The sequence below is a fragment of the Phalacrocorax carbo genome, chromosome 5, assembly GCF_963921805.1.
Source record: "Phalacrocorax carbo chromosome 5, bPhaCar2.1, whole genome shotgun sequence".
NCBI classification, from domain to species: domain Eukaryota; kingdom Metazoa; phylum Chordata; class Aves; order Suliformes; family Phalacrocoracidae; genus Phalacrocorax; species Phalacrocorax carbo.
In genome coordinates, this window is record NC_087517.1 from 26,787,398 (window position 1) to 26,801,749 (window position 14,352).

The 14,352-nt window shown below is 36.9% G+C and overlaps 1 protein-coding gene across 1 annotated transcript in view; it reads right to left on the bottom strand.

The window, feature by feature from the left end:
• TTN (titin) overlaps positions 1 to 14,352 on the bottom strand; it is a 241,322-nt gene that overhangs the window by 214,793 nt on the left and 12,177 nt on the right. The window contains exons 10-28 of the mRNA XM_064453243.1: positions 14,025 to 14,162; positions 13,092 to 13,229; positions 12,482 to 12,619; positions 10,566 to 10,829; positions 10,327 to 10,452; positions 8,956 to 9,237; positions 8,612 to 8,677; positions 7,856 to 8,114; positions 7,497 to 7,557; positions 7,169 to 7,381; positions 6,301 to 6,443; positions 5,490 to 5,695; positions 5,145 to 5,375; positions 4,347 to 4,591; positions 3,399 to 3,622; positions 3,116 to 3,280; positions 2,842 to 3,010; positions 637 to 2,327; positions 258 to 539 (exon numbers count right to left, since the gene is read on the bottom strand). Coding sequence (XP_064309313.1) covers positions 258 to 539; positions 637 to 2,327; positions 2,842 to 3,010; positions 3,116 to 3,280; positions 3,399 to 3,622; positions 4,347 to 4,591; positions 5,145 to 5,375; positions 5,490 to 5,695; positions 6,301 to 6,443; positions 7,169 to 7,381; positions 7,497 to 7,557; positions 7,856 to 8,114; positions 8,612 to 8,677; positions 8,956 to 9,237; positions 10,327 to 10,452; positions 10,566 to 10,829; positions 12,482 to 12,619; positions 13,092 to 13,229; positions 14,025 to 14,162 — 5,041 coding nt within the window. The remainder of the gene's footprint in view (positions 1 to 257; positions 540 to 636; positions 2,328 to 2,841; positions 3,011 to 3,115; positions 3,281 to 3,398; positions 3,623 to 4,346; positions 4,592 to 5,144; positions 5,376 to 5,489; positions 5,696 to 6,300; positions 6,444 to 7,168; positions 7,382 to 7,496; positions 7,558 to 7,855; positions 8,115 to 8,611; positions 8,678 to 8,955; positions 9,238 to 10,326; positions 10,453 to 10,565; positions 10,830 to 12,481; positions 12,620 to 13,091; positions 13,230 to 14,024; positions 14,163 to 14,352) is intronic.

The following is a 14,352-nucleotide window of genomic DNA, read 5'->3' on the forward strand; positions in this document are numbered from 1 at the left end:
ACACCATTCATGAGTAAGCTTGATTAGATACTCCTGATGAAAACATTTCTTATTAAATGAGCTTAAGGAAATTAAGATATACACGGTGTAACCGTTTTACATAAATATATCTCCAAACTTGCATACTGGATTCTGAGAATATGAAAGCAGCTTGAACATTTCTTAGTGCGTTAAACATCAGTTTAAATTGCTTTATTTCTTCCTGAAGCTGATTTCTCTTCAACAGTACTCATGGTACTGAGCTGTGTGCTTCTTACCTTCAACAGTAAGCTTTGCGGTAGTTTTTATGGATTCGTCTTCTATCAGTGCACAGCTGTAGTCATCAGCATCAGACATTTCAATTGCTAGTACAGAAAGAAAATGAGCCTTTCTGTCCGAGTGCATCCTGTATTTGTCTCCTGAATGAATCTCAATTCCATCCTTAAACCATTTCACTTTGACAAAGGGTTCTGATGTCTCACATTCAAATGTTGCCATGGAGTCCCTCTCTTTAGCAACAATATCTTGTAACTTCTGGGTGAAGCTGATTAACTGCTTGGCTACAAAACAACATGCAATGAATCAACAGTGTTCTGGCCATATATATTTAACACACTATGATAAGCTGTAGGATAAAAGTAAGAGAATTTAAATTACCTTGTACTAACAGGAAAGCATGGCTAGAAGTTTCACCAGCTATATTGACTGCTTTCACCATGATGCTGGCAGAATCATCAGAAGTCACATCTCTGATGACTAATTCACAAACATTATCTTCAGGCCAGTACCAATACACACGATCACTCCTTTCAATTTGCACACCATTTTTGAACCATTGGCATTCAGGGTCTGGTTTTCCCACGACTCTCACACGGAAGTGTGCGTCTGTCCCCTGGGCTACAGTCTGGCTTTGAATTCGTTCAAATATCTTGGGAGCCTCCATGCTTGGACTAAGCTCAACCTTCTCTGGTTTGAATGTTGGAATGGTGATTTTGCCTTCAGGAGGAAGTGCTTTCTTTTCTTCCTCTGGGATCTCTTTGGTCCAGTGAAGAAGTTCTTCTTTTGTCTTTTTTAACATTTCTTCATATGATTCATCTTTTTTGCGAGACTTAAGTTCCACAGCAGTGATGGCTTCATAATAACCTTCTTCTGTCCTACGCTTGAATTTACTACGCAGCTCTTCAGATTCCTCTGAAAGCTTCTCATGAGTGATTCTTTCAGCCCTTTTCAGTTTCACCACTTCTTTGGTTGTTGCCTCTGCAGGTTTGTCTACCTTCTGTACCTCAAACAGAAGTTTTCCAGGCTCTGTCACTACAGGCTCATGTCTGGGTTCAGGAGCACGACGAAGAACAGATCTGAAGTCTTCCCTTTGCTGGATCTCTAGTCTCACCTTATGTTCAATAAATCCTTCTGGATTCTCTGCAGTGACTTTCACTTCTCCTGTGTCATACGATTTGCAGTCCACAATATCCAGGTAGTAGATTCCATCATAACGGAGTCTAAACCTTTTGCTCTTACGGATCAACTGTCCATTGAGGTACCAGTTAACCTTGGGCAAAGGATAGCCAGTCACACGGCAGCGGAATCGTGCTGTTTCACCTTCTAGGACTCTTGCAGGTTCAGGAACCAAAACAATTTCTGGTTTTTGTTTTTCCTTTTGGTCCACTGCAACTGCAGGAAGAGCACCCTCATGGGCCATTCTTTCTAACTCTTCAATTCGCTGCAGTCCCCTTCTGCCTTCTGGCAACTGGGATTCTTCCACAAGGCTTTTCTCATCTTTCACGATCAGGGTAGCAGATGTATGGTCTGTACCATATTTGTTAGTTGCCCTGCAAGTGATCACTCCACTATCTCTGGAATAGGCTACTCCATAGTCCAGGCTACAGTACCCAAACTCATTGATCATGCGGAGTCTGTTAGCTGCTTCCAAGGGTTTGCCATCATGCAACCACTCCACGACCATGGTTGGGTCACCAATTGGTGTAAGCCTGCACTCAAAGTGAGCTGGGCCAAATTGCCTGAGCCTTAAAGATGTGAGCTTCTTCTTAAAAAATGGTTTCTGTTGTTTTTCTTTGTCATAGAGGTCTCCTTCCTCCCATTGCTCTTGACCATAACGCAAATGGAGAGGCTCTAACTCTGGTGCTGCAATCTCCTTGGCTTTGTAAGTTCCTTTTGGAATGATTAATCTCCTTTCTGGTTCAGGTTCTGCATGTTCAACTTCAACATTTACTTTGCACCGAGTAGTGTCCCGCCCAGCCTTATTGATAGCAGTAGCCGTATACCATGCAGCATCTTGCCTGGCAGTAGATTCAATTTTAAGGGCAGCTGCCCCTTTGGTTCCCTCAATCCTGAAATATTAAAACATTTTTTTTTATTTTTTTTGCATTTCTTTGTTATTAATTTTTTCCCTTCTCCAAAAATAAGTCAAAGCCTCCAAAGGCAAGTCTCTGGAGGAATTAGATAACGTTTTTATGTTTATTCATGTTTATGAGTACAGTCCTTAAGAATCAAACAGATAAGCATAATAAAAAACAGTCTTGAAGTCAATGGCAGTTTTGCCTGCAGAGAACTTCAAAATCAGAGAGATAAAGGTTCCCTAAATCTCTGTCGTAAAATCATTGGCTTTGTAAATGCAAAATACACAAATACACAATCTGGAAAAAAAATGAGTTAGTCCTACAAGATATTTCATATGTCAGAGCCTTGCTGCAATGCAAAAGCTGTTAGTAGCTTCAGTAGCCATGGGGCTAAGCCCTTAATGAATCCCTTCAGTGGAAGTAAGGGTATTCAGTACACTGTAGGAGGCACTTTGCAGGATCGTGATTATTAACTCCTTTACTATTTAAACAAAAAAATGCTTACTTTATTTTGGGGTATTTATGAGGTACAATGATGTCACTGTTCTTCAGCCATACAATGTCAGGATTAGGATTACCAGTAGCTTTCACTGCCATCTCCAGTCTTGAGCCCTCCTTTACGCTAACATTCTTCAGCCTTTCCACAAAGCGTGGTCTGACTAGGTCTTCCTTAGCTGAAAGAGCAAGGGTAAGTTATCAGAAGAGGAAATTACATAATCACGGTTTTTAATAAGAAACGTTCCTCAGCCTCCTAAAAAAATAGCATGCACAGTAGATACCTTCCACTGTCAGTGTCATTGAAACTGAAGCTTTGCCTGCCCTGTTTTGAGCAATTACAGCCCATTCTCCAGAATCATCAGGCATAGCAGGAACAATGATCAATGACTGGGTGCCATCTTCTTTAATCACTATTTTATGGGTGTAGTCATTAACCACTTGTTGACCTGCAAATACACGTGAAAAAAAAAAATGTTACAGTCAAAACAGTATCTCAATAAGGTGTAAAATGCATATAAAATTGGTTTTTAAGATTATTTGTTGATGAAAATGAGGCTAAGGTACCATTGTGGAACCAGTAGGTCTCTGGCATAGGCCTGCCAACAACTTTTAAGTCAAATCTTGCTGTCTGCCCCTGTGAGCATTTAAATGACGTAGGTTTCAGCACAAAAACTGGTTTATATAGTCTCTCTAGTTGTCCTTCATCAGTTTCTTCTAATCTGCGGGCAGGAGAACGAGAAGGAGAACTACGGGCAGGAGACCGGCTTGGAGAGCGTGGAGAAATAGACCTGGAAGGAAAAGATAAGACAGATGTGTATGACATTATCATATAGCAGTGGGCTGACATGATAAACAGAGGTCAACTTTAGCCTTTAGCATTATTTACTTTAAAGAGGTTAACCAATTTATATAAGAAATTGTGACAAAACTAATTTTTATTTGTAGTCAACTTTCTTTAGGTTTTTGACAGCTATTTGTATAGCTGAACAGTATTAGGCTACACCAGAGCCAGGGAAACTTTTGGGTTTTGGATACTGTACAGATATGGATGTAATCCTGTGTACGTTTGTGTGCATGTGTGTCTGTATAAGTAGACAGAACACAATACATGGCAACACTGGATTTTCTTCTGTCATAGAAATACAGCTGTGTCAAGCGTGGGAAGTAAGAGTTGCACACAGTACTAAAACTCCAAGTGCAGAAGAATTTTTCTACCAAAGCATGAGTACTTTAAGAAATAAATACGGTTGCTGAAGTTTTAAATCTGACACGATAGCTGGATATGCATGTGAATGACGGTACTCTGGGAACTGCATTGCTCATTAAGAAGGCAAATCAGACAAAGAGTTGGCACATAAATCAATATAAGCCATGAAAACAGCATTTAGAAATTCTCTAGAGGTATACAAACTCCAATAACTTAAGCTGTTCGGCTGCTATGTAATGAGTTTTTGGACTGTCTATCACAGCAGACTGAAATCTCATGAGATTTTTATATTACTGTGTACCTACCTATATCTTCTCATAACTTCTGGGCCTGGCATATAGCCTGGAGTTGCTGTGGGTGCAACTGGTTCAACGTAGAGTTTTGCTGAGCAAATGGCATTTCCTTTCATATTACTGGCAAAGACAGTATAAATTCCTTCATCTTCAGGTAAAACAACAGGCAAACGCAGACTGGCACTACCATCTTGCAGGACTTCCATGTGGTAGCGCTCTCCATGCCTTATGCGCTTACCGTCTTTGTACCATGCAATCTGCATGGAAAGAAACAGTGGAATGTTATGTGAGCTCTCCTAAAGACAAAGATCCAGTGATGACCCATGCATACAATATATTACAACCTCCTATTTTTCAGCTGATGCTTCATCACAGCCCATGCACATGTGTTAACATTTTTATTTGAAATAAGTAAGAGTAAAGTAATATGTTTTCACAGTAGCCTGAAACACAAGTTTTGGAGCTACAAATTGATATAAAGCCCATTTTGATGAAAAGCAAAGTGACCTAGACCAGACTTTCTATTATGTTCCCCGCTTGTGTGGGCTAACTTGGAGATACTCAGAAGCAAGACCAACTTAACTAGTAGATCTAACCATCCTCTGAACTGGCTAACCAACCTAACACCATTCTATTAAGGGACAAAAGGAAAATTCAGCTTCATATCAAAACAAAACACTGGATTTCCTTTGAGATTTGATGCTCTTTATGCAGAATGCAGAATGTCTGACAATGAGATATTAAGGGATTTTTCAAGTAGAGCACCAGATGGTTTTTAAAATAGATTAATGTCATACAGGTTTGGGGTACCTTTGGCGATGGATATCCAGTCGTCTTGCAATGGAAAGTAACTCCTGTCCCCTCAAAGGTTCTGTAATTCTTTAGTCTTAAATCAAATCCTGCTTCTACAGCTTCAGATTCAGAAATATCAACCATCATCTCCTCTCCATCTTCTTCAAGAAGTTCGTCTAAGGTGGTCTTAATAATTCTGAGTTCAATTTCCTTGATTAGCCTTTCTTCAAAAGAAGAAATATGGAATTCCTATACAGAAAAGCAAGACCATTAGTTCTGTGTGTCAGATAATGACCTTGTAGAGAAGTGATCTGTACTGGTAAAATGTCAGTATGCAAAATGAGTATGGAGTGGTAGACATACCTCATCTTCTACAAAAGTTCTGACCATCACTGTATCTTTTGCCATTTTCTTCCTAATTAGGGCTTGTTCTTTTTCATATTCTTTTTCAAAGTCACCATATGAAATAGCTGGGGCTACCTCAGCCACTTTAGGTTCCTGTACATATGCAGTCACCTGAGTTTGGTACATCATTTCTTGTTGCGATTTTATGTAGGCTTCATAATCAGCTAAGAATTAAGAACACGTTAATTTTGATAAGTTTTTGTGGTTTTCACTGGATTGAATAGAGAAAACAAGTGCAAACTTATTTTACTGTTTGTGGTGATTCAAATAGAGTTTCTGTCTGTTTAGCCAATAAAGTACAAAGAGCAATAAAATGCTAAGACTGATGCACTCAGATGTGATTTATAAACAGGTAAAAGTTTTACTGTGCTATATAGGTGTTTTAGTTCTCGAAGTGAAAGCACCTGTAGAGACTATTTTACAGTTTCTTCACTGCGGCTCTGATTCCTGCAAACTTTCATGCATTTTTACGACAGTTGAGAAAAAAAAAAGTTAGCACTCTCTGAATGTCTTGTGTTACGCAGACTATTATGGACGTCGACAGAAGAAGGCCCCTGTAGCTACATGTTCTAGCAAAGAATATAAGTCCGTCAAGAACCTCATGTCAAATACACCGTCTTGCAGAAAAAGAGCCACCAGATCTCCTTTTGTGTTTCTTGAATTGACCAAACTAAGCTGCAAAGGATTTGCAGCACAATTTAAAATGTTTTTCCCATTTCAAAGTTAATTTTAAAAAATATTTTTCCCATTTCTTTAATCTATAATGTACCTTCTTCTAGTAAGGAGACCGTTGCAGAAGCTTCTCCATGTTTATTACGAACAACAATAGTGTATTCTCCGGCATCGTCGGCAAAAGTCATGGAAATTTCAAGTTTGCATTCCCCGGTTTCTCTTTTGTAACTCACTTTGTACCTATAGAAAACATAAAAGTCCAAGCTTTCTATAACTCTGATGAACAGACTTTTTAGCGAATTTGCTTTTAGTTATACAATTAATCAGAACCACTCATAACTTGTACAAGCAAAAAAAAGAGAAACATTTGCAGGCAATTCTCACTCAATTAATCTGCAGAACAACATAGGAAAAGTAACTGTGCTGAAACTACAGTACACGTCTACTTTCTTTCTGTTGTCACCAAAGTAAACAGGATGCAAACATCAGTACTGAAATATCAAAGATGATGTTATCAACAGAGCAAAATGGTATATGCTGTGTGCACGTAGTTTGTCCTTCTTTGAGATACTGTAGCATGATATATTTCAAGAATGCTACAAATGTATATTTTTCCTCTGCTAGAAAGTTTGTTGTTTTCTATAGACAACATTTGCATAGGCAGAATGCAAACATTGCATAGACAGAATAAAACCAATGCAAAACTTCTTCCTGATTTGTTTTTAGATGTGTAATATTTCTCATTTTATGGTCTTTTGAATATAAATAATTTTAAAACTTAGTAGCCTTCTAAAGTCTCACATTAAGACATGATCCTATGATTTTTCCGTTTAAAAAAATAAAATTGCACAGAAATCAGTGATATTATTTGGCTCAGAATCAGTAAGGAAATCAAAATTATTCTGCCAATTAAATATTCTTAAAAAATATGTTTAAGTAGTTTTTGTGCGCTGTAGTCAAAGTACCTGTAGCCAGTCGTTAGAGGAACTCCACCTTTTTTCCAGTAGACATGTGGCTTTGGGTTGCCCCCTACTTGGCATTCAAAAATAATGCTCCCACCTTCAATTAATTTATGTACTACAGGTTTTCTTATGAAGAAAGGAGGTACGGGTTCTCCCAATACTTCCTCTGCTGCAGCAGAGACATCTTCCATTACGATGTCCTTTGTCTCCACATAGCTGAAACGAGATTCCAATGCAGGTAAGTGAGCTGATATCTGGAGCTCCCATAAACAGAGGCAAGAAGAAACTAACGCCCACTGTTGGAGCAGTCTGTTTAGGAAAGTAACTTTACCGTTTCTCTTCTGTAACAGCCTTCTCAGAAACGGTTTCTCGAGTCTCAATTTCTTCTGAAACTGCAAGGGAAATATGATATGGTGGATTTTAATATACATTACTAGTGCCTAAGCAGTGAGTTTAGTTGACACAAAGAGAGAGAATGTTAAATAGTTGGCTCAGAGGGCCGAGTACTTCCACTGAGGAAGCAAGATCCCCTGGCCTTTTCCTCATATTCTTACAGCCCTGTTACCTAACAGCCCTGGAATACAACTCAAGGCATATGTTCTACTTGGGAGCTGACAAAATGTCTAAGTTACATTAAGTAATATGCAGTTAACAAAATTATAATCTTCCTACAGTGATAAATATACTTACCTTTCACATACAGGTGGCAAGATGTGCTGACACTCCCAGCCTTATTGGTAGCAGTGCAGGTAAATCTTCCACTGTCTTCTGCAAAGGCTTCACGAATCAAAAGGCGAGCAAGCCCTGCTTTGAAAGTGATCTGGAAGTCCATTGAGCTCTCAATCTTATAGTCTTCCCTGTACCATGTCACAGTAGGCTGAGGATGACCAGAGATATGGCACTCCAGGGTGACAGACTCACCTTCAGTCACAGTCTTATTTTTGAGGCCCTGTATGGCAAAAAAAAAAAAAAAAAAGCATCACAGTCAGTATGTATTTTCACTACAAACAGACATTTGAATAACTAAAACCTGTTTGAATGGAAAATTTAATGTCTACTTCAAAAAAGTGTTCTGTTAGCAGTGTACCCAGTAAAAAAAGAGGCATTTTCCAAAGGGAAGTATTTGGTTTTGGGATCTCAGAATATTACTGTTATTAACAAGCAAATTAAAAGGCAGGTTGATGTTTATGCAGATCGTGGCGAGAAATTATTTCCCTGCAGCAAAGGTCATTCTACTATGTGACAAAATTGGGAAGAATCACCCCATAACAGACATTCAGAATAGTTTGTATCAGAGATAAATTGTATGGCTAAGTAAGCCTAATACAGAGTTAAAAAGATTAAATACAGCCAAATTTCATGGTCAGGTTTTCAAAGATAAAATTTAGAATAGAAAACATGTGAAAACATAGTGTAACCCTCCTAATCTACATACAAATTACTTACTGAGACTAAGGTGGGTGGAGTAGCAGGGATTTCTGCAGGCACAGGAACTCTGGCAGTTTCTGTCACCTAGGTTGTTTAAAGCACAGTTAATGAACACCTAATGAAGCCAAGGACATAAATAGCAGAATTTAGATAAGAAAAGAAATTATGTAAAGAGAACTCTTCACTTGTCACAGGTAAATATTAGGTCCTTAGAAAGATTTGTGTAAAACAAGAAAAATAAAAGACAGCAGAATGCTGTAAAAGTGGAACATTGCAATGAGGAAACAGCAAACAAGTGAGGCTATGCTACATTTTTAAGGTGAATGTCAGTCAAAGTGATGGAAATTTGCTTAATAACATACCTTTGCTTCACCTTCCTTACGCAAGACCAAGTGTTCTTCCCGCACTGCTTCACCTTTAATGCTTACACCTGCCTCTTTTTTAGTCTCAGTATCATAACGACTTTTATAGGTCTCAGCCGCCTCTCCAAAGGGAAACTGTGGAGGGGCAACTGGCTCTGCTTTTATCCTGACTTCATGTGGCTTTAGCTGAGGTGGTTTCACGGGCTTGGTGATCTTTTGCGCAGCAGAAGTAGCTGATAACTCTTTTTCCAGAGTAGCCATGGCAGATCCAGCTATTGAAACCTAGGGTACAGAGGAGAAAAAGTTACAGCTTTGTTCTCTTGTTTTCAAAGAAGGCAATATATTTCTTGAGCAGATTGCATATACACCAGTCTTTTCCTTAGTTACGTATTTGTTGACACTGCAACAGCTATATATATGAAAATAACTACTGATTTTAGACTGCAGTAGTAGTATACCAGAGGTGTAACATCCTTGTATTACTTTTGATGTGTCTAACATTCAAATATTTTCTCTTTTTCAAACTTTAGAATTTGATCTTTAAATGGTCAAGAAGCTCATATGTGCAACATGAGAAATGCCCTCTGAATTTATTCACTTGAGGCTTTAGCTTTCCATTTAATCAGTCTGATACAGCAATAAACAATACTACTGATTACATAACTGTCAGTGATTAAAATAACTGAAGAGATTTCAATATTTTATTGTAAGTGTAATAACTTTGGAAAACATACATAAGTCTCTATGTAATTTTTATAGAGTTTAATTACATTTGAGGGAAAAACCAGTTCATTTTTAAAGTCCGGGTAAAGAGAGAAAGCATGCTTGAATGAGAAAATTAATTAAATAGGAACTTTTAATATTCTGTGAATGAGTCAAACAGAAAAATGGAAAAATTAAAATTAAAAATGGATGGTTATGCAGTCCAGGTTTTTTTCTATTTCAAAAATTAACTTAGTATGTAGTAATCTGCAAGGAAGAAAGAAGCACTGTTTCCAATGTGCTAGTGACCTGATGCATATAATAAGACTGAGAAGGGATACTTCTGCTCTTTAAAACACCTAAGTTGCTTGACAAATGTTTATGATTTCATTGTATGACATGAAGTATTGAAGTTGCATCCTTAAACAAATTAAAAGCTTGTTTAAATAACTAGCAATTACAAATCACATTTTAGCAGCTTGTGTGTCTGTTTAAAGTCTGCTCTTTATTAGTCAAACAAGCCAAAATGTATGTATGTAAAAAACATACAACGCCTCTTCTCCCTGGGAAAGCACCATACTGGAGTGGGAGGAAAAGACAAATGGAATGGGTGACCCATTGTTATAAATGACCATGCTGCTCTTCTTGGATACAGTTTTCACTTCTTACCTCATATGTATGATCTGGTTTAGGAACAGCAATTTTGGAGACTGTGAAGTGAGGACTTGCTGTGCGGGGTCGTGGGTGTTCAACATGAATTGTTTTCTCAGTCTTCGTTTCTGTTGCTCTTTTTATCTACACACAGCAACAAAAAAATTGTTGAGAATGTAATGCTGTTCTCCAAACTGAAACAGATTTCACCGGGACATAGTTTTTTTGAAAAGAATGCAGTGTAAACTGAGTCTAACCTCTGTTGATATATGAACTTCCTTCTTTTCAGCAGCTGAGATAGGTTTCTCAGGAGGAACATAGATAGTTTTAACTTCTTTAGTGACAACATGACGTTCTGCTGGGGCCTCAGCAACAGTGTGCTCTTTATAGCCATATTCCAAAGTTTTCTGCTTTACATAAGCTTCACCTGCTTGTTCTGGTTCCCAGGGTGATCGAACACGTGCTTGATCCACTGCTGCAACAACTGTAGCTACAGCTTCAGCCCTTTTTCCAGCTTCAGTCTACAGATAACATTGGCATAATTTATATAAATATTCATCATTGTATTAAAGGCTTATGTATCTGACAAATGCTCAGTAAAATATATTCCAGACAAAGAGAGAGTGCATAGATATGCAAAAGTAATAATGTATACATCAAACATATTCACCCATAAAGACACTTCAGAGTCAGTAGATACAAATATACATTTTTTTTCTAAGCTCTTCCTATGCATATTCAGAAGATATCTGTAGGCTTGCATGCCTTATACTTATCAATATTTGTATGCAAGCCCACTTTTAATACTTTATAGTCACATAGCTACTTATCAAAGAGTACGGCAGGTATGTAAATGTGCACATACTTTTAAAGTCAGTATGCTCATCAGCTCCATATAACTGTTAGATGCTACTAAAAATGTAAAGCTGCATCTAGCATCTGATAGGAATGTATTAACTAAGGAATATACCCATAAAAATATTTTTTACCAAGGAATAGCTGTTAATTCTATACCAATCTATTTTAAATTATTTTACAGAAGGAAAACAGAACTTTTGGAGAAACTGGACATAATGCATTTGTATCAGGACTTTTATTTATTTCTAATAACTGTTAAATACTGTCAACTTCTAGGTTATCAGGGGCCAAATTTCTGCCCAGTCAGCAAACAGCAGGTAATAGGATGATTACTACTAGTGTTTATTATTACTGCCATAACAGATCTGGATGTAGCAACAGAGCTTATGAAATGTATGCCTTGTAGATGGGAAAAAGCCTAATGGATAACTTCATACAGATTTTAAAATCATTATGACCTTGAACTAAAATAATTTAAGTAAGGCCAGAATGTGATTGTTTACAGAGGTTTTGTTTTATTATTAGTGTTCAGGCAACAGGGACTCTTACTCAGTATTGATGCTGATATCAAAATTATTGTTTTTACCAATTTGAATTTGGCCCAAAATTTACATAATCTAACAAGTAACTGCAACCTCTTAGCAGTCTGACTCCTCTTTTATATGCTATGATATTTTAATTATATTTTATAAAAGTATTTTATGAGTGTACCATACTATTTCTAATGAAGTAGATAGACTTTAAATAAAAGTTCTTGGCAATTATACTATTCTTCCACATAGAAGAGTTCCTGGCTATATTATAATAGAAAAGCTTATCTACTGTGGGAGTCCTACTGGAACAAAGCAGTGTCAACAAGTGTCTGATAGTCAGAAGTAATAAGCTGGACAGACTTGAATGGATGTTAAAGTTTGTATTGTACAAAGAGCAATACAATTCAAACCTTAATAGAGAGAGGTTGTTTCATCTGACAGCCATAAAATTGCAAGGAATCATCTCGCAGAAATAAAGATTGCAGAGTCAGAAATTTTAACAAGTAAACATTTCTTGGAAGTGATTGGTAGGGATTAGGCTTTCAGAGAGAGACCTGACTGTAGCCTTAAAAGTGGCATTTCCTAACAGGGTGAGACATAAACCTCTTTATCACTAGGAACTTAATCACATTGATTCTGTTACTTGACAATCATCCCACTTAATGGGTATGTTATCAGGAATTAATTTCAATTAATTGTACCCAAGTAGCTCTTAAAATATGAAGTTTGCAGATAAAACAACTTGTAACAGTGCATTTCACATCTGCAACAGCTATATTCACCTGGTCATAAGCTAGATGAATTTGTTCTTGCTTGGCTGTAATTTCTTCTCTAGTTCTGGACACTGTGACTGGTGCTTTGGTTTTATCAGTAGCAATTATTTTCGGAACTACAGTAGTTTTCTTAGCTTCCTTTTTAATCTAATTATTATAGCAGAAATAGAAGTGTCAGTTACATATGGCCGAAAGATATTTGAACAATGGGAAAACATTTCGGAATGGGAACAGCGAAGGAGAATTAAGGGGTTAGATGCTTGTGCACTGCACGCAGCTTTGTATTATATGTATACTGATAAGTATGGTTACAGCCTGACACCTATTTAAATAAATGTAATGATCTTTTTAAAAAAAAGAAGTTAAAATGCATTTCAGGAGTCAGTCAGTTCATTCCAAAAGTCAGAAGAGAATTATGGGCATCCTATTAATGAAAATAGGAGACAAAGTTAGGAGAGAAAGACAGAGGTGGAATAATATCGTCTAATTAGCAGTAAAAGTCGAATAAAACCCAGAAAAAATGAGCTGGAAATGTATAGTTAGTATTTTTTGAGGGACACATAGGTTTTTAAAGAAGAGAGGATAAAAAGCCAAACATGTTTGTAACAATGCTATTCACCTTTTCGTGGGTTATGCTCACTTGTTCTTGTTTGGTAGCAACTCCTTCTTTACTTTTTGATATTATGACTGGTGGTTTAGGTTTCTCAGTGGTAATTACTACCTTAGGTACAGAAGGTTTCATATCTTCCTTTCTTATCTAGTTTTTATGGTAAAGAAAAATAATAGTAATCAATTATGCCTGTTGTCAAAATTACACAGCTTTTCAGGAAAGTGGGATAACGTTTCAGAATGTACATCAATAAAGGAAAAACATCACCTGAGAAATGAAGTCATTCTTTTGTACAGACCAAGTTATAGCCTATCTTATATGTTAGCTGAACAAATTGCATTCGAAGTCATTGACATATTGCATTAATCTATGCGTGAATTAAGAAGAGTCTTCCCACTTCCTAGTTAATTGTGATATATCATTATGTTTTGTATAAACTGTTTGCATAAAAATGACTTAATATTCACTTCCATCAGTAAATGGAACTATTTCATCCGTTACTACAACAAACAATATTTCCACAATATGGGCCAGCAGATACATTCAGTCCTCGCATGAATATGAACTACATTAAATCCAATTCCACCTATAAATATCATGAGTGATAACCTTTACAGTTTATCTTCAGAAATCTACCTTCAGACAAAAAGTAAAGGTCATTAAGCATCAGAGAAATTCTGGCAATAAAAGCCATAATGCTCAAAGGATCTGTAGGAAGGGCACCTGCACTCTTCCTCTGTGGACAGAGCTGCTATTAAGTAAGAACTGGACCTGTAATGCTGGGCCTATATTTGGAGTAACTTGCTTTATAAAGTTTTCATTTTGTAATCTTCTCTTCATAAAGAAGCAGAGCAAAGATACATAGCACATTTGATGAAGAATGAGGTTTTACAAACTTCTTAGAGTATAACAATGAGCTAAACATCTGTAACATCTATTTACCTTTTCATGAGCAATGTGCACTTCCTCATGTCTAGTAGATATTTCTTCTCTAGCTCTCGTTATTCTTTCTTGTTCTTTGGCTTTGTCTGTGGCAATTACTATTGTGGGTACTGGACTTTTCTCTGGTTCTTTTCTTACCTGGATGTTTACAAATAAAGAAGTTTTAAGGATATATTGTTTAACAATATAAGGTATGTGATTTTCGATATATTTGAAAAAGAAGATAAAAACTAAAGGAAAAATGTCAAACTCTGGATTTCAAAATCATCTAGTCTGGAAACAACAATAACAACATAAACAGACTTCTTATAAGACATATATACATTTA